At 48.9% G+C, this 18,856-nt stretch overlaps 1 protein-coding gene across 1 annotated transcript in view; it reads right to left on the bottom strand.

Annotated features, from left to right (window-relative positions):
- Positions 1 to 18,856, bottom strand: part of TRAP1 (TNF receptor associated protein 1) — a 70,070-nt gene that overhangs the window by 31,191 nt on the left and 20,023 nt on the right. Inside the window, exons 2-4 of the mRNA XM_003916454.5 lie at positions 5,498 to 5,656; positions 3,683 to 3,765; positions 651 to 791 (exon numbers count right to left, since the gene is read on the bottom strand). Of these exons, the coding sequence (XP_003916503.2) occupies positions 651 to 791; positions 3,683 to 3,765; positions 5,498 to 5,656 (383 nt within the window). The remainder of the gene's footprint in view (positions 1 to 650; positions 792 to 3,682; positions 3,766 to 5,497; positions 5,657 to 18,856) is intronic.

Raw genomic sequence — 18,856 nt, 5'->3', positions numbered from 1 at the left:
CCTTCACAAGTCTGTTCACTCACATGTGCCTGCATTCATTCATCTGACAAGGCCTTCAGAGCAAGCCAGCACCCTAAAAGGGGATACTCAGAACCCACCGAGGCCTGTCTGTCCACCTCTCCACAGAGATAGACACCCCCGCCATGATGCCGTGACCCTGGGACGACAGGTCCTAAGGCAGCTGTCTTGGGATGCAATGTCTCTCAGGGCCCCCACCTGACCCTCTTTGGCCTAACTTTTCAGCCTTAAAATTTCCACGAGGCTAGAGCAGCAGCCACAGCACTGCTTCATCTGCATTTTGAGGGGAAAACAGAGTTAAAAATATGAAAAGAGTACATTAAAAATAAGATATGTTTAGATATGTTAATAACTGCATACACCAGAACCCTGTGTGGCCATATGCTAAAATGTTACCAGTAGTTGTCGCTGGATGGGGTGATTTCGAATTTTCTTCTTTTCTGCTTATACCTGCTTTTCCAAAATGTTCTATAATGAATGAGTGCTACTTTAACAATAAATTATAGCCAGAGTTATCCTGGTGGTACGGACGGCTAGTACATCCCGGGGACCCCAGAGACACCACTAGAAGACAGGTGCTGTCCCTGCTGCATGGCCGGGCCCGCCACATGCCTGGACACTGAGGGAGGTACCTGGATGGTGATGGTTCCTTTCTCGGCATCAGTCTGCAAGTGAATCTCCATTTCTGGCAGTGCTTGGCCGTCAGACACCAGTTTGTGACGCAGTTTTTCCAAGGCATCGCTGGCATTGGAGATCAGCTCCCGTATAAACACCTACAGGAATAGAAACGGGAGGCACAGACAATGAAGGACACTCATCCTGCAGGATCTATCTGGTCAGCTGCACTTCCAATAACTGTTAAAAGGTAGAGGAGAACAGTCATAGAATATTCAGTTCTCAAAGCATAGAGTTTCTGCTTTAGTCAAAGGCAGTTCCTCTGCGCCGGTCACAAAGTGACTAAAGGTGCTAACTTCTACTGATCTTTCCTTCAGGATTTGTTTAGACAGTCTCACTCTGTCACCCAGGCTGGAGGCTGCAATCACGGCTTATTGCAGCCTCAACCTCCTGGACCCAAGCAATCCTCCCACCCCATCCTCCTAAGTAGCTGGGACCACAGGCATGCACCACCACACCCAGCTAATTGTTTTAAAATGTGTATAGACACAGGGTCTTGTTATGTTACAGCCCAGGCTGGTCTTGATCTCCTAGGCTCAAGTGATTCTTGTGCCTCGGCCTCCCAGTGTTGGGATTACAGGCGTGAGCCACGGTGCCTGGCCCTCTTCAGGATTTTTAATCAAGCCTGAAGTTATGTGTCCACCTGTTAATTAAAACTTTAAGAAGAGCCCTCTGGCTGGGTGCGGTGGCTCACGCTTTTAATCCCGGCACTTTGGGAGGCTGGAGTGGGCGGATCACTTCAGGTCAGGAGCTCAAGACCAGCGTGGCCAACATGGTAAAACCCTGTATCTACTAAAAATATAAAAATTAGCTGGGAGTGATGGAATACGCCTGTAATCCCAGCTACTCAGGAGGCTGAGGCAGGAGAATCGCTTGAACCCATTAGGCAGAGGTTGCAGTGAGCCAAGATACCACTACTGCATTCTAGCCTGGGCGACAGAGAGACTCTGTCTCAAAAAAACAAACAAAAGAGCCCTGCGAGGAACAATTTCTTTCCTAACTCCTGCACAAGGATGACAGTAAATCACTCAAACATCCATTTCTCCTTGATATGGTCTGGCTGTGTCCCCACCCAAATCGCACCTTGAATTGTACTCCCATAATTCCCACATGTTGTGGGAAGGATTCGGTGGGAGATAAGTGAATCATGGGAGCCGTTTCCCCGGTACTGTTCTTGTGGTAGTGAGTAAGTCTCACGAGAGCTGACAGTTTTATTTGGGGTTTCTGCTTTGCGTCTTGCTCATTCTCTCTTTGCCTGCTGCCATCCATGTAAGACGGGACTTGCTCCTCCTTGCCTTCCACCATGACTGTGAGGCTTCCCCAGCCACATGGAGGTGTAAGTCCAATTAAACCTCTTTCTTTCATAAATTGCCCAGTCTCAGGCACGCCTTCATCAGCAGTGTGGAAACAGACGAATACACTACTACTCCACAAAAACACACCCCGAGAAACACGGGACGCAGGGCCCAGCTGTCCCTCAGGAGCTGAAAAGCACCCTGACCTCAAACAGACCTTCCATTTGAAGTCAGTGAAAGACGCCAGGGGTGGTCTCACACCTGTGATCTCCGCACTGTGGGAGGATGAAGCAGGCGGATTACTTCAGCCCAGGAGTTCAAGACCAGCCTGGGCAACATGGCAAAACCCCGTCTCTACAAAAAATACAAATATCAGTCAGGCAGGGTGGCGCGCCTGTAGTCCCAGCTACTTGGGAGGCTGAGGAGGAAGGATGGCTTGAGCCCAGGAGGCGAAGGATGCAGTGAGCCGAGATCATACCACTGCACTGCAACCTGGGCGTCAGAGCCAGACCCTTTTCCAAAAAAATAAAAAACAAAACAAATAAAAATAGAAAAAATAAGTCCGCAAGAGCTCAGGAAGCAGCGGCTGATCTGAGCGGAAGCTGGAGGTCGCTGGGAGGCAGGAACGCAGCACTCATTACTACAAAACCTGGAAACAGCTCCTGGAAGCCCCTCTGAGCTTCGAAATTTGGTGCTTTACCTTTCTTCCAGATTCTCCTTTGCCTTCCAGCAATAATCAGCATGTCAACAATGGTGGCCTTCATTTTTCTTTTTCCTTCTCCTGTCACCCCAAATGAATTTTGTGGGTTTTTTTTTTTAATAGAGACGGGGTCTGACCACATTGCCTAGGCTGGTCTCAAACTCCTGGACTCATGCAATCCTCCTACCTTGGCCTCCTAAAGTACTAGGATTACAGGTGTGAGCCACTGCACCCGGAGCCAGATGCGTTTTAATTTCCTCAGTAACTCCTCCCTGCTCCACACACACAGGACTGGGGAATCTTCTTCCTCTGGCAGCCAAAGCCCCCAAGACCTGTAGGTAGTCACACTGGGCAAAGCGGCCTCAGAGCACACCCAAAGCTCCACATAAATGGATTTCAGCAGAGCTGCATGCTAGGATTTGGGGGACTTTTTTCTTTTCTGGAGAGAGGGTCTCACTCTGTCGTGCAGGTCAGTGTAGTAACACGATCATGGCTCACTGCAACCCCAGAGTCTGCCAGACTCAAGTCATCCTCCCACCCCAGCCTCCTGAGTAGCTGAGACCACAGGTCAGTGCCCCTATAGCTGGCTAATTTTTTAAATTTTTTGTAGAGAAGGAGTCTTGCTGTATTGCCCAGGCTGGTCTCAAACTCCTGGGCTCAAATGATCCTCCCGCTTCAGCCTCCCAAAGCACTGAGTTCCCAGGCGTGAGCCACTGCACCAGGCCTGTATTTGGGGAACTTTTAAAATTATTGGCAAAATTCAATTAATTCCCAGAGTTGATCCAGCCCAAAGAACCATCTGGATACACTTACTCTCAAAACCAAAACAGATTCTGGTAAAACTCCTCTCACTAGTAGCTTAAGATGGGGACCTGTCCAAAGTTTAATGCTTTCTCACAGCTAATACATTATCTGGCAATTCTCCAGAATGGCAAAAAACCAGCTTTGTGAAAAGAAACTTTGCTAGCATCGGGCAGGTTAGCAGGGAACGCACCTCTTTTTCTGAGTACAGGGACCGGGCAACGACGTCCAAAAGTTTCTTTGTCTCAGCCTGGAACTCATGTTTGGAAATAGAACCTAGTAATGAAACACAGACACAACCAATAAAGTTTAATTTCTATTTTTGTGCAAGAATATGCTACGTCACATTCCAAAGAATGTTTAAGTTTATGAGTTTTAAACATTGTTTTCTTTTTTGAGATGGAGTCTCGCTCTGTCACCCAGGCTGGAGTGCAGTGGTGTGATCTCGACTCACTGTAAGCTCTGCCTCCCGGGTTCACGCCACTCTCCTGCCTCAGCCTCCCGGGTAGCTGGGACTACAGGCACCTGCCACCATGCCCGGCTAATTTCTCGTATTTTTAGTAGAGACGGGGTTTCAACGTGTTAGGCAGGATGCTCTTGATCTCCAGACCTCGGGATCCGCCCGCCTCAGCCTCCCAAACATTTAAGATCGTGAACAAAAAGAAAGAAGTAGACAGAAACAAAGTCTGGCTGGGTGCCATGGCTCATGCTTGTAATCCCAGCACTTTGGGAGGCCAAGGCAGGAGAATCACTTCAGCCCAGGAGTTCAAGACCAGCCTAGGCAACAGAGCAGGACCCTGCCATCTCTACAAAAACTACACAAAGTAGCTGAGCATGGTGGCGCACACTTACGGTCCCAGTCTCAAGGGCCTGACGTGGGAGGATCACTTGAGCCAGGGAGGTCGAGGCTGCAGTGAGCCATGACTGCACCACAGCACTCAGCCTGGGCAACAGAGAAAGACCCTGTCTCAAAACAAAATGAAACAAAAAGTCTCTCAGAAAGGAGGTCTCAGGGCAGGACAAATCAGGCTCCCATCTGCACAGAAAGAACACAGGGGAAACAATCCTCCCACCGCTGAGGCCAGACAGGCCTCGGGCTACGTCGAGGGACTGCTCAGCCTGGTTTCCCGATGTGCACGGTCACGAGAACTGGGCTGCCTCTAAGAACCAGATTATATGTTCTTTCCTTTTCTTTTTCTTTTTTTTTTTTTTGAGGCAGTATCTGGCTCTGTTGCCCAGGCTGCTATGCAGAGGAATGATCATGCTCACTGCAGCCTCAACTTCCTGGGCTCAACTGATTTTCCTGCCTCAGCCTCTCAAGTAGGTAGAACCACTGGTGTGTGCTACCATGCCTGGCTAACTTTTTAATTTTTCTTGTAGAGAAAGGGTCTATGTGGCCCAGGTTGGTCTTGACCTCTTGGCCTCAAGGAATCCTCCTGTCTTGGCCTCCCAAAGTGCTGGGATTACAAGTATGAGCCACTGCGCCCGGCCTATATTCTTCAAATAAGCGGTTTCCAAATTAATTATTTAGAAATCAAAATAAGAAAACCTCACTTCTCTTTTTAACTTCAAAGATTCTACTCTTGTCGACTCACTTAAAAGCCAGAAATGGACCCACTTCAGGACTGGCTCCAAAGACCGCTTTTTTATACTTCAGAGGCAATGAAAAGTCAGCTCCGGAATTCGGTCCTGCACAGGCTGAGCCAATGCTGAGTTTCCCCTCCCGCTTCCATGATTATTAGCAGATGTGCCATGAATCACCACTGAGGGGAGGTGCTGGACAGCAAACTCACCGGTGGCCACCAGAGGGGGCAAGACACACCCGACACTGGCAGAAGTCCCTCGCTGGGACAGAAATGGAGGGCGCAGCACTCCCTACAGCCAAACCTTCTGATTTCAGACCTGAGGCGGTGGCTCTGCCAATCACTGCCTCCACCCTGAAAATGCCCCTTTATGCACAGCAGTGAACCGAGAAGCCCTCCCAGACCACAGCGCGAGCCCAGGCTACCTTGCACACTCTCCGTGCTGCTGATGATCGAGTGCAGGGGCTCCTCCTTGTCCTCAGCAGTCTGCGTGCTCAACAGCCGTCCTGCCTGGAAGCTCCAGGCCGGGTTTCGCCTGGGGCCCAACTGGGCTGTGGTCCTCCGAGGACACAGAATTGGTTTTCCTGAAAAGACAAATATGCAGAAAGAACGAGAATTAGGAAGACACGAGAAACAATATGGTAATTTGTCCCATCAAGGGTGTCTAGCAAAAGCTAGTGTGGACACCTCTAAGTCAGGTTGTTGCTGAAAGAGAAATCCACAGGACCAAACGCCACAGTGTCAGGGTGTGGTTTTGGCAAGGAGCCCTCACACACGTCGTCAGCTTAAGATACTGGGTCTTCTCAGAACTGCCAAAGCGAAACTGGATCGGGTGGGCTGCTGCCTTCTTTTGAGAGCGGGTCTCACTCTGTCACTGCAATCACGGCTCATTGCTGCCTCGACCTCCCGGGCTCAAGCGATGCTCCTGCCTCCGCCTCACGAGTAGCTGGGACCACAGGCATAGACCACCACGCCCCCATAATTTTTAAAAAGTTTTTTGTAGAAATGGGGTTTTGCTATGTTGCCAAGACTGGTCTCGAACTCCGGGGCTCAAACGATCCTCCTGTCTTGGTCTTACAAAGAGTTGGGATGACAGGCATGAGCCACCGCGCCCAGCTGGCAGGTGCCTGCTGACAGCACTTCCCACTTTCACCTCACAGGTGAGATTTTCCATCAACCCGCAAACTCAAACCTGCCTCGACCCTCGCAGCCCCCGCATAACCCCCCAAACTCAAACCTGTCTCGATCCTCGCAGCCCCTGCAGAACCCACAAACTCAAACCTGCCTCGATCTTCACAGATGGGCCACACTTCCTTGCTCTTAACAGTCAAGAAAAAAAAAAATACTCCCGAAAGGGATCCAAATATTTAAATGTTAATATTCTCAGACTGTCTCATCATGTTCTAAAAGTTGATTCTTTTCCATGACTTTTTCATCCAAAACAGATTTTTTTTTTTTGAAATGGAGTCTCGCTTTGTTGTCCAGGCTGGAGTCCAGTGGCATGATCTTGGCTCACTGCAAGCCCTGCTTCCTGGGTTCACGCCATTCTCCTGCCTCAGCCTCCCGAGTAGCTGGGACTACAGGCACCCGCCACCGCGCCCGGCTAATTTTTTTGTATTTTTAATAGAGATGGGGTTTCACCGTGTTAGCCAGGATGGTCTCGACCTCCTGACCTCGTGATCCACCCATCTCGGCCTCCCAAAGTGCTGGGATTACAGGCGTGAGCCACCGCGCCCAGCCCAAAACAGACTTTTTTAAAAAAATTAGTGTACTTTAAAAACTGAAAAACAGCTGACGATGGGTTCTACCTTGTAACTAGGAAGGAGACTTGTCTTCTGTAACTTCCTGATCAGCCCAGTGGGCTGAGAAAGTCGCCTGTAGAGTCCAGCGAGGGAGGAAAGCAGCCAGTGTATCCCCAGCCGCACGCAGTTCACCGACACAGGCCCAGCCTTTGATGCTACAGAAACCACAGACACTTTCACTCCAACACAGGACAGGACCAACCCAACACCATCACCCACTGACCCCAGGACCACACACCAGGATCCTGCCTTGGTCAGCAGATTTGCAATACACGGTGGCATCAAGGATACGTGGCCAGCCAGCTACGCCATGTGAAAGTCTAGGCCTAAATGAACCACATCTAACTGGGAGCCTCTTCTGTTCTTCACAAATTTGTAACGAGTACAAAAGATGGACATAGAATATCCAGTAATCAAGGTTTTAAAAATTAACGTATCAGCCAGGGGTGAGGTGGCTCACGTCTGTAATCCCAGCACTTTGGGAGGCCGAGGTAGGCAGATCACCTGAGGTCTGGAGTTCAAGACCAGCCTGGCCAACATGGAGAAACCCCGCGTGTACTAAAAATACAAAAGTTAGCCGAGCGCAGTGGTGTGCACCTGTAATCCCAGCTACTCGGGAGGCTGAGGCAGGGGAATGGCTTGAACCCGGGAAGCGGAGGTTGCAGTGAGCCAAGACTGCACCACTGCACTTCAGGCTGAGTGACAGAGCACTTGTCTGTCTCAAAAAAAAAAAAAAATTAACATATCAACTTTCATACTCCTAAAAGGTACACAAACTTGCCTATTTTTTTTTTTTGAGACGAAGTCTCGCTCTTGTTGCCGAGGCTGCAGTGCAGTGGTGCGATCTCGGCTCATTGCAACCTCCACCTCCCAGGTTCAAACAATTCTCCTGCCTCAGCCTCCCGAGTAGCTGGGTTTACAGGCACCCGTCACCACACCCAGCTATTTTTTGTATTTTTAGTAGAGACGGGGTTTCACCATGTTGACCAGGCTGGTCTCGAACTCCTGACCTCAGGCAATCTGCCTGCCTCCGCCTCCCAAAGTGCTGGGATTACAGGCATGAGCCACCGTGCCCAGTCAAAACTTGCCTATTCTTTAGGTTTATTCCTGGACTTACAAACAGCACAAACCTAGCCTTTTATTTTCGTTTCTTTGAGATGGAGTCTCGTTGTCACCCAGGCTGCAGTGCAGTGATCTCGGCTCACTGCGACCTCCATCTCCCAGGTTCAAGCAATTCTCCTGTCTCAGCCTCCCAAGTAGCTGGGACTACAGGTGCCTGCCACCACGCCTGACTAATTTTTGTATTTTCAGTAGAGACGAGGTTTCACCTTACTGGCCAGGCTGGTCTCGAACTACTGATCTCAGGTGATCCGCCCACCTAGGCCTCCCAAAGTGCTGGGATTACAGGTGTGAGCCACCACACCCGGCCAACCCTAACCTTTATCTCTATGCAGACACCTTAAAAACATACCACAATTCAGAAAATATTCAGTTTCCAAATCATGTAAATATCCAATTATTTGGGTCTACATAATTGTTCACTTTATTCGTACAGTTAAAAAGAAAAAAAAAATCCCGGGACATTTCTTGTGGAGTTAAATGGTATTTGGTGTTAGAGGAGTTTGTGAATAGTCTACACTAAACCAGGGTGCTGGAAGTCTCTGCGCCTCCACCCAAAGCAGAGCCAGCCTTGGGGACACAGGAGGGGAGCGTCCAAGTGCCGCCCACCTACCCGCAGAGCGTATCCATGTTTCTCATAATTTGTGAAAAAGAAACACAAAAAGGATAAACCAGAAACTGATGTGACTGTGTATTTTGTTTCCTAGGGCTACTGAAACACAGCACCACAAACTATGCAGTTTCAAAAAGGTCCACAGTTCTGCGCCAGGCATGGTAGCTCACATCTATAATCCCAGCACTGGGAGGCGAGGCTAGTGGATCACCGAGGTCAGGATATCAGGACCATCTGGCTAACTGCAGTGAAACCCCTGTCTCTACTAAAAATACAAAAAATTAGCGAGGCCGAGGTGGCGGTAGCCTGTAGTCCCAGCTGCACAAGGAGGCTGAGACAGGAGAATGGGAACAGGAGGCAGAGCTTGCAGTGAGCTGAGATCGGCCACACCTCCAGGCTGTGGGGACAGGGGAGTCTTATAAAAATAAAAAGCGGCGAGGCCTTGGCTCAAGCCTGTAATCCCAGCACTTTGGGAGGCGAGGCTGAGTGAGATCCGCGAGGTCAGGAGGTCGAGACCATCCAACATGGGCTAACACAGTGAAACCCCGTCTCCACTAAAAATACAAAAAACTAGCCGGGCGAGGTGGCCGACGCCAGTAGTCCCAGCTACTCGGGAGGCTGAGGCAAGAGAATGGCATAAACCTGGGAGGCGGAGCTTGCAGTGAGCTGAGATCCGGCCACTGCACTCCAGCCTGGGCGACAGAGCGAGGCTCCGTCTCAAAAAAAAAGAAAGAAAAAGAAAAAAACACAAAAACTAGCCAGGTGTAGTGGTGTGCACCTGTAGTCCTAGCTACTTGGGAGGCTGAGGTGGGAGGATCGCTTGAGCCCAGGATGTTGAGTCGGTAGCGAGCCAAGATCACACTAGTGCACTTCCGCACTTCAGCCTGGGTGAGACAGTGAGACCCTGTCTCAGGAAAAAAAAAAGATCCTGGGTTCTGGGCAGGGGTGGTGCCCACGGGAGGTGCTGAGGGAGAGTCCATCCCGCACCTCTCCCCAGCTTCTGGCAGCAGCTGGCATCCTTGGTGTTTCATGGTTTGCAGAATCTCCAGGCTCTGCCTCTTGTAACATGGCAAGCTCTTCTCTATGTGGAGTCCTGGCTGCGTCCAAATTTCCCTCTTCTTATATGGATACCAGGAATACTGGAGTTAAGCCCCATCCCCAGGCAGTGTGACCTCATCACAACCTGATACACCTGAAATGACCCAAATAAGCTCACACTCACAGGTACCAGGGGTCAGAACGCAAACATATCTTTTTTTTTTTTGAGACAGTCTCGCTCTGTCATCCAGGCTGGAGTACAGTGGCCTGATCTCAGCTTACTGCAACCTCCGCCTCCTGGGTTCAGGCGATTCTCCTGCCTCAGCCTCCCGAGTAGCTGGGATTACAGGCACGCACCACCACGCCCAGCTTTTTGTATTTTTAGAAGAGACGGGGTTTCACCATGTTGGCCAGGCTGGTCTCCAACTCGTGACCTCAAGTGATCCACCCACTTTGGCCTCCCAAAGTGCTGGGATTACAGGCATGAGCCACCATACCTGGCCCCTTTTTTAAAAAAAAAATAAAAATAGAGACAAAGTCTCTCTCTGTTGTCCAGCCTGGTCTTGAACTCCTGAACTCAAGCAATACTCCCACTTTGACCTCTCAAAGCACTGGAATGACAGGTATAAGCCACTGTGCCCGGCCTTCAAACCCCACAGCTCGGTTACCTACAGGAGGTGTGTATGAAGCTCCCCTTCATACACCCAGTAGCTTAAAGTAACAGACACTGATTCTCCCACAGTCCTGGAAGCAAGAAGTGCAAGATCAAGGTGCCAGTAGGGCTGCTTCCTCCTGAGGCTGGGAGGGAGGGTCTGTTTGCGCCTCTCCCAGCTTCTGAAGCCTCTGGCATAGATTAGGCTTGTGAGTGGTCGTCTTCTCCCTGTGTCTTCCCGCCAGGACATCTGCCCTTATCCCTCTACACGTGTCTGTTCAAATGTCCCCATTTTATAAGGACACAGTCATGTTGGATTAGGGCCCACTCAAGTGAACTCAACTTGATCACCTGCAAAGACCCCGTTTCCAAACATGGTCACATTCACAGGTACTGAGAGTTGGGACTTTAACCTCTTTTGTGGGGAGGCACAACTCAACCTCGAACCAGCATAGATGTGGAAAATGGAAAGAAAGTGGGAAGGGGAGCGGGCCGGCAGAGCTGAGGGATGTGACACTTTCACGCACATCTTCTGTATGTCTTTCTCAGAACCACAGTCAGGGTTCTCATACCCGCCCGCCAAAAAAAAACATTAATTAGCCAGACATGGTAGCGCACTTGTAGTTATCAGCTACTTGGGAGGCCAAGGTGGGAGGACTGCTTGAACACGGAAGTGGAGGTTGCAGTGAGCCGAGATCGCACCACTGTACTCCAGACTGGGCGACAGAGTGAGACTCTGTCTCAAAAAAAGAAAAGAAAAAGAAAAAGAAACCATGAAAACAAAACATGGTGCACAGGAACAAAAAATGAAATACAAACAGCAAATACGTACAGCTGTGACAATGACATCACCACTCTGAAAGAAGAACCAACCCAAGAGACTTCAGAAACGGCACCTTGACTGTACTGTGAAACTGCCCTCGGCGGGCGGTGCCATCACCGGGCTCGGGCAGGAGACGCGCCCACCGAGAGGTCAGCAGGTCTGAGCCCGACTTACCCATGTGCCAAGATCAAGTGGACAAGCTCATTGTGGCTAACGAGCTGGAGTCCTCACGGTTGAAGAAAAGTCAATGATAAGGAAAGCGACGGGGAAAAACCCTGCGGTGTGGCAATGGAGGCGCAGGCATCAGTATAGGCTCACGACCTTTCCCATGTGTACAGACTGGATGCAGAAATCAATATCAGAGGATTCACACACACACACATTCCCCGCTCTGTCCACCGACGCGTGACAGGGCCCAGGCGCAATGACCCCCCACTTAGGCTACAGAGAGCAAAGTCCAAAAGCTGTTCCAGTTTCAGCACTCTAAAGTCCCACGTCCCAGGGAAAGCCTTTGTCCTGGCAAACTAGGACGGTTGGTCACCCTACCTGGAAGCCAGATCTTGGTTTGTGAATACCTCTCTCCAAAAACAGGAAGCAGAGATCCCTGTGGAGCACACGGAGGAGCCCAGGGCACCCTGTGGTGTGCAGAAGGAGGAGAAAGGACGGAGTGTGTCAAGAGGACACACAACCCAGCCAGAAGGGCTCCCAGTGGCAGAATCTAGGACAATTTGTGCAGCGAAATAACGACAATAAAGGACTGTAAGCTGTGACCTGGCAAATCGAGCAACCATCGGTGCACACTGAAACAGAGGAGGAGCAACAGCTTTTCATCACAGCAGAATTCCAATGAATAAACACAAGGAATGGCAGCAAACAGCGCACCATCAGGAAACACCACAGTAATAACTGTAGCAGGTATAAATTACTGCTATTTTGAGACAGGGTCTCGCTCTGTTGCCCAGGCTGGATCACAATGGCACAATCACAGCTCACTGCAGCCTCGACCTTCCCGGGCTCAGGTCATCTTCCCACCTCAGCCTCCTGAGTAGCTGGGACTACAAGCGTGTAATACCACTCATAAATAATTGTGTGTTTTGTGTTTTTTTTTGAGACTGGGTCTCACTCTGTCGCCCAGGCTGAAGTGCAGTAAAGTGATCTTGGCTCACAATAGCCTCGAGCCCCCAGGTTCAAGTGATCCACCTCAACCTTCCGAGTAGCTGAGACTACAGGCTCATGCCACCATGCCCGGCTAATTTGTGTGTTTTCTGTAGAGACAGGGATTCACCATGTTGCCCAGGCTGGTCTCAAACTCCTGAGCTCAAGTGATCCCCCAGCCTCTGCCTCCCAAGTACTGGGATTAGAGCCGTGAGACACCTTGCCCAGCCTAAGGTTATGTATTTTAAGTAGTGGTAGATACTGCCAAGTCACACTCCACAGAGATTCTATCAGTTTACGTTACCACAGCAGTGTACTAAAGTGCGTATCATCCCACATTCCTGCCAAGCCAGCGCTGAGATAAAACTCTTGGATCTTTGCCTATTGGTCAGATAAAATTTTCACTGTAGTTTTCACTTACATTTCTCTTATTATAAGCAAAACTGAGCACTGTCCCATATTTTGAAATATTTCCTATTTCCTTTTTTGTTAAGGGACTGCTGGTATCCTCTGATGATTTTTCTGCTACATTTTAAATCGTATTGATTTGCAAGAGCTTTTTATATATTAAGAAATTAGTCTTTTGGTTGTAAAAGCTTTCCTTATTCTAAGATTAAGCATGATTTCCCCATGTTTCATTTTTCTAGTCTTTTTGGTTTTTCCCCAATTAATACGCAGAATTTTTTTTCTCCCCCAAAGACAGAATCTTGCTCTATTGCCCAGAGCTGGAGCGCAATGGCATGATCTCAGCTCACTGTAACCTCTGCCTTCCAGGTTCAAGCAATTCTCCTGCCTCAGCCTCCCAAGTAGCTGGGTACAGGTGCATGCGACCATGCCTGGCTAATTTTTTTATTTTTTTTTATTTTTTTTTTTTCAGTAGAGACAGGGTTTCACCTTGGTCAGGCTGGTCTCGAACTCCTGATCTCATGATCCACCCGCCTTGGCCTCCCAAAGTGCTGGAAATGCAGGCACGAGCCACCACACCCAGGCTGTATTTTTTAAAGGATTTAATATAATGTTCATGATGGGAGGAGTACACAGAAGTCTTCACAGTTGGGAAAAAGAAAAAAATAAATCTATATTACTAGCCAGAACTGCAAGACTGTGTATCCTAATTCCAAGATTACATTAATTGACAGCATTGTTAAAAGCAGATCTGACTTCAGGTTATGCAAACTTTCTACAACAACTCTTTTTTTTTTTTTTTTTTTTAGATGGAGTCTTGCTCTGTCACCCAGGCTGGAGTGCAGTGGCCGGATCTCAGCTCACTGCAAGCTCCGCCTCCCGGGTTCACGCCATTCTCCTGCCTCAGCCTCCCGAGCAGCTGGGACTACAGGTGCCCACCACCATGCTCGGCTAATTTTTGTATTTTTAGTAGACATGGAGTTTCACTATGTTAGCCAGGATGGTCTCGATTCTCCTGACCTCATGATCCGCCCGCCTCGGCCTCCCAAAGTGCTGGGATTACAGGTGTGAGCCACCGCGCCCAGCCTCTACAATAACTTTTAACCACTAGGTCGGGTGCAGTGGCTCATGCCTGTAATCCCAGCACTTTGGGAGGCCAAGGCCAGAGCGTCGCTTCAGCTCAGGGTTTTGAGATCAGCCTGGGTAACAAGGTAAAATCCCATCTCTACAAAAAATAGCCAGGTGTGGTGGTGCATGCCTGTAGTCCCAGCTACTTGGGAGGATCACTTGAGCCTACAAGGTAGAGGTTGCGGTCAGTCAAAATCATGCCACTGTATTCCAGGGTGGGAGATGGAGCCAGGCCCTGTCTCAAAAAAAAATTAAAAATTAAAAAAAAGAAATAAATAAACCACTAGAGGAATAAATCTGCCTGAACCAGATACCAAACATGCTATCTGCACAATTTCTGTCTTTGTGTTTCTCCTACACCCTAAAGGAAAAACCACAAACCTCAATATCAGACTACAAGGTTGAACTATCTGGTGGTTTGGAGTTGCACAAAATGGGAAGCACTGATAGTCTGAATGTGACACCACACATCCCTCCCCTTCTACCCCCACATCCCTACCCACTACTGCGAGTGCCCATGCAGCTCCTCCACTCTGCAGCCGCAGTCCCAGTAGCTGGGACTCCTTCCAATCCGAGTTGCTGCAGGACCCGGCTGCAGGCCCTCTCTCCCATTAAGGCCTTCCTGGCCCCTGCAGTTCACAATAATCTCTTCCTATGAATTCACTGTACTTACTTTTTATGTTGCCCATTTAACAAATTTTTGCATTGGCCAGGTGCAGTGGCTCACACCTATAACCTCAGCACTTTGGGAGGCCGAGGTGGGTGGGTGGATCACCTGAGGTCAGGGGTTCAAGACCAACCTGACCAACAGGGTGAAACCTCATCTCTACTAAAAATACAAAAATCAGCCGGGCGTGGTGGCAAGTGCCTGTAATCCCTGCTACTCGGGAGGCTGACAAAAGAGAATCACTCGAACCCGGGAGACGGAGGTTGCAGTGAACCAAGATTATGCCATTGCACTCCAGCAGCCTGGGCGACAAGAGTGAAACTCCGTCTCAAAAAAAAAAAAAAAAAAGAATTATTCACGTATTTACTATTTCTTTCTTTATTAGAAAAGGGCAGGCCGGGCGCGGTGGCTCAAGCCTGTAATCCCAGCACTTTGGGAGGCCGAGACAGGCGGATCACGAGGTCGGGAGATCGAGACCATCCTGGCTAACACGGTGAAACCCCGTCTCCACTAAAAAAAATACAACAAACTAGCCGGGCGAGGTGGCGGGCGCCTGTAGTCCCAGCTACTCAGGAGGCTGAGGCAGGAGAATGGCGTGAACCCGGGAGGCGGAGCTTGCAGTGAGCTGAGATCCGGCCACTGCACTCCAGCCTGGGCAACAGAGCAAGACACCGTCTCAAAAAAAAAAAAAAAAAGAAAAGGGCTTGCTCTGTCACCCAGGCTGGAGTGCAGTGGTGCAGTCATGGCTCACTGCATTCTTGAACTCCTGGGCTCAAGGGACCTTCCTGCCTTACTCTCCTGAATAGCTGGGACTGCAGGTAAGCACCATCACACATGACTATTTAAAATTTTTTTTTTTTTGTAGAGACAGGGTGTTTCCATGTTGACCAGGCTGGTCTTAAGCTCCTGGTCTCAAGCAGTCTTCCCACCTTAGCCTCCCAAAGCTGCTGGGATTACAGGTCTGAGCCACCATGCCCGGCCTGTGCTGCTCATTTGAAACTGCTGCTACATGCCAGCATATGACATTTCCCACTGTTAATTTTTTGGTTAATGTATAATTTATCTCACTAACTTAGGGCAGGGACAAGCTTTTATTTCTCAGTAACACTCTTTGAAGACAGGAACATCCCTATTTCTTGGTATGCCAAAGCATCTACCACAAAGGCTACCCTTTACAAATTTTTTTTTTTTTTTTTTTTTTTTTTTTGAGATAGAGTTTTCGCTCTCCTTGCCCAGGCTAGAGCGCAATGGCATGATCTCGGCTCACCCCATCCTCCTCCTCCCGGGTTCAAGTGATTCTCCTGCCTCAGCCTCCCAAGTAGCTGGGATTACAGGCATGTGCCATCACGCCTGACTAATTTTGTATTTTTAGTACAGACAGGGTTTCTACATGTTGGTCAGGCTGGTCTCGAACTCCCGACCTCAGGTGATCGGCCCACATCGGCCACCCAAAGTGCTGGGAGTACAGGCGTGAGCCACTGCGCCCAGACTTTTTTGTCTGTTTGTTTGAGACGCACTCTCACTCTGTCGCCCAGGATGGAGTACACAGGCACAATCTCGGCTCACTGCAAACTCCGCCTCCCAGTTCAAGCCATTCTCGGGCCTCAGCCTCCCGAGTAGCTGAGACTACAGATGCACATCACCACGCCCAGTTAATTTTTATATTTTTAGTAGAGACGGGGTTTCTCCATGTTGCCCAGGCTGGTCTGGAACTCCTGACCTCAGGTGATCCGCCCACCTCGGCCTCCCAAAGTGCTGGGATTACAGTTGTGAGCCACCGCGCCTGGCAACAAACATAAATTTTTTTTTTTAATAGACATAAACCTCACTGTGCTCAAGCAGAAGCACATTCAGGGAGCCAAAAGATGGTGCCAGGGGTCCTGCAAGGTCACTTCAAACTCACTTTCAAGATTAAAAACACGCCTGTAATCCCAACACTTTGCGAGGCTGAACCAGGTGGATCACTTGAGGCCAGAAGTTTGAAACCAGCCTGGCCAATGCCATGGTGAAACCCCATCTCTACGAAAAATACAACAATTAGCTGGGGGTGGTGGCACTATAATCCTAGCTACTTGGAAGGCTGAGGCGGGAGAATCACTTGAACCCGAGAGGCGGAGGTTGCAGTGAGCCAAGATCTTGCCACTGCACTCCAGCCCAGGTGACAAGAGCAAAACTCTGTCTCAAAAAAAAAACAAACAAAAAACAAAAATTAAAAACGGCAACTGCCTACAGGGGTCGCTCAAGTAAGGCAGATGAGGAAGAGTGCACTGCGCATGCTCTGTGCTTGAATAAAAACACCTATCTGTCCTGTACACCACCCACAGTTCTTCTGTGGTTCTGCTTCTCGACAGCATCTTCAGTTACGCTCTTTACATACACATGCTGAGTACTTTTTTTCAGCTGTGAGAAATGCTCAATTATTTTTCTGAAACTACATGTCTCAATGAGCCTACAATTTTACCATGTGCAACACAGAGAATAATTTCACATTTAGATTTAATTCCGCTCCACAGAATGCCCCTTCCTGTACGGCTGCATTGTGTCCCAGCAGAGCTCTATAGGTTATTACCTACAGAGCTCCTACAGGAACTCAGAATGTCAGCAAAATAAGACTACGAGCACGCTCTGGAGAGTCGGCAAAAGCAGACAGTTTCTGGAGGAGGGCTGACACGCGGAGGAAGGGAACAGCACCAAACGAGGACGGTGCAATCATGCCACTCAAGAGTGGGGAAAACACTAGGAGAAAATGTGTACAATGTATACCTCTAATGGTTGTAACATCCAGGTTAGAGACTAGGGCAACCAAAGAAGCTGGAAAGTAAGGGGAGACCCCTGAAAGGAAAGTCAAAGGAAGAGAGCCCCAAATTCTGCAAATAAACTCTCAGAGGTCTCTGCCTGGGCCCCCTGAACCATGCACGTGCGGGGCTACGGGTAAAAGAAACGACCCGCTGCCTACGAAAAAGGGTCTGCAGTCTGAGTCCAGCCAAGATCCCACTTGAAAAAAACAACTTTTCAGGAGAACATAACAGAGTTCAGAGACTCCAGAAGATGCATCCCCTGTATCCAGGATGTCATCAAAAATTACTTGACAGAGAAATGGGAAAATGTGACCCCTGCTGAACAGAACAGTTAATTAATGGAGACCAATCCCAAGAAGATCCAGATGTTGGAATCAGAAAGACAAAGATTTAAAAGCAGCCATTACAAAAATACTATACGACAAAATAAAATACGCCCAAAATGAAAGATGGGATATTTCAGATGCATAATCTTTAGCTGTAACTCTAGATATTATTCAACATAAAACAGAGACGAAAAAAATTCAGAGCCAGGTACAGTGGCTCACGCCTGTAATCCCAGCACTTTGGGAGACCAAGGAGGGTGGATCACCTGAGGTCAGGAGTTCAAGACAAGCCTGGCCAAGGTGGTGAAACCCCATCTCTACTAAAAATACAAAATGTAGCTGGGCATGGTGGCAGGCCCCTGTAATCCCAGCTACCTGGGAGGCTGAGGCAGGAGAACTGCCTGAACCAGGAGGTGGAGGTTGCAGTGAGCTGACACTGCGCCACTGCACTCCAGCTTAGGCAACAGAGTGAGACTCCGTTTCAAAAAAAAAAAGAAAAAAAAAAAATTCAGAACAAATGAACAGGGCCTTAGGGTATCTGCAACAACAGAAACAAGTTTACCATATATGTAACTGGAGTGTCAGAAAAAGAGAAAGATAATGGGACAGAAAAAAAAACTGAAGAAATAAATAAACAAACTTTTTCCCCAAATTTGGTTAAAGACATAAATTTACAGATTCAAAAAGCTCCATGAACCACTAATAGGAAAATTTCAAAGAAAAACATCTAGATGTATCGGCCGGGCGCGGTGGCTCAAGCCTGTAATCCCAGCACTTTGGGAGGCCGAGACGGGCGGATCATGAGGTCAGGAGTTTGAGACCATCCTGGCTAACACGGCGAAACCCCATCTCTACTAAAAAATACAAAAAAACTAGCCAGGCGAGGTGGTGGGCGCCTATAGTCCCAGTTACTCGGGAGGCTGAGGCAGGAGAATGGCGTAAACCCGGGAGGCGGAGCTTGCACTGAACTGAGATCCGGCCACTGCACTCCAGTCTGGGCGACAGAGCGAGACTCTGTCTCAAAAAAAAAAAAAAAGAAAAACATCTAGATATATCATAAACAAACTGTTGAAAACCAAGGAAAAGAGACAGTTTTGGAAGGAGCCAGAGGAAAAAGACACATTCCACAGGAGAAGAATGACAGCTAACTCCTCACCAGAAATGATGGAGACCAGAAGACAATGGTAGAGCATCTTTAAAGCCTTCAACAGCAGATGTGCACTAAAAGAAATGTTGCAATTCTTCAGGCTGAATGAAA

The sequence above is a fragment of the Papio anubis genome, chromosome 18 (assembly GCF_008728515.1).
Source record: "Papio anubis isolate 15944 chromosome 18, Panubis1.0, whole genome shotgun sequence".
Classification (NCBI taxonomy): domain Eukaryota; kingdom Metazoa; phylum Chordata; class Mammalia; order Primates; family Cercopithecidae; genus Papio; species Papio anubis.
Note: the sequence above shows the minus strand (reverse complement) of the source record. Positions and strands in the feature narration are given on the sequence as shown.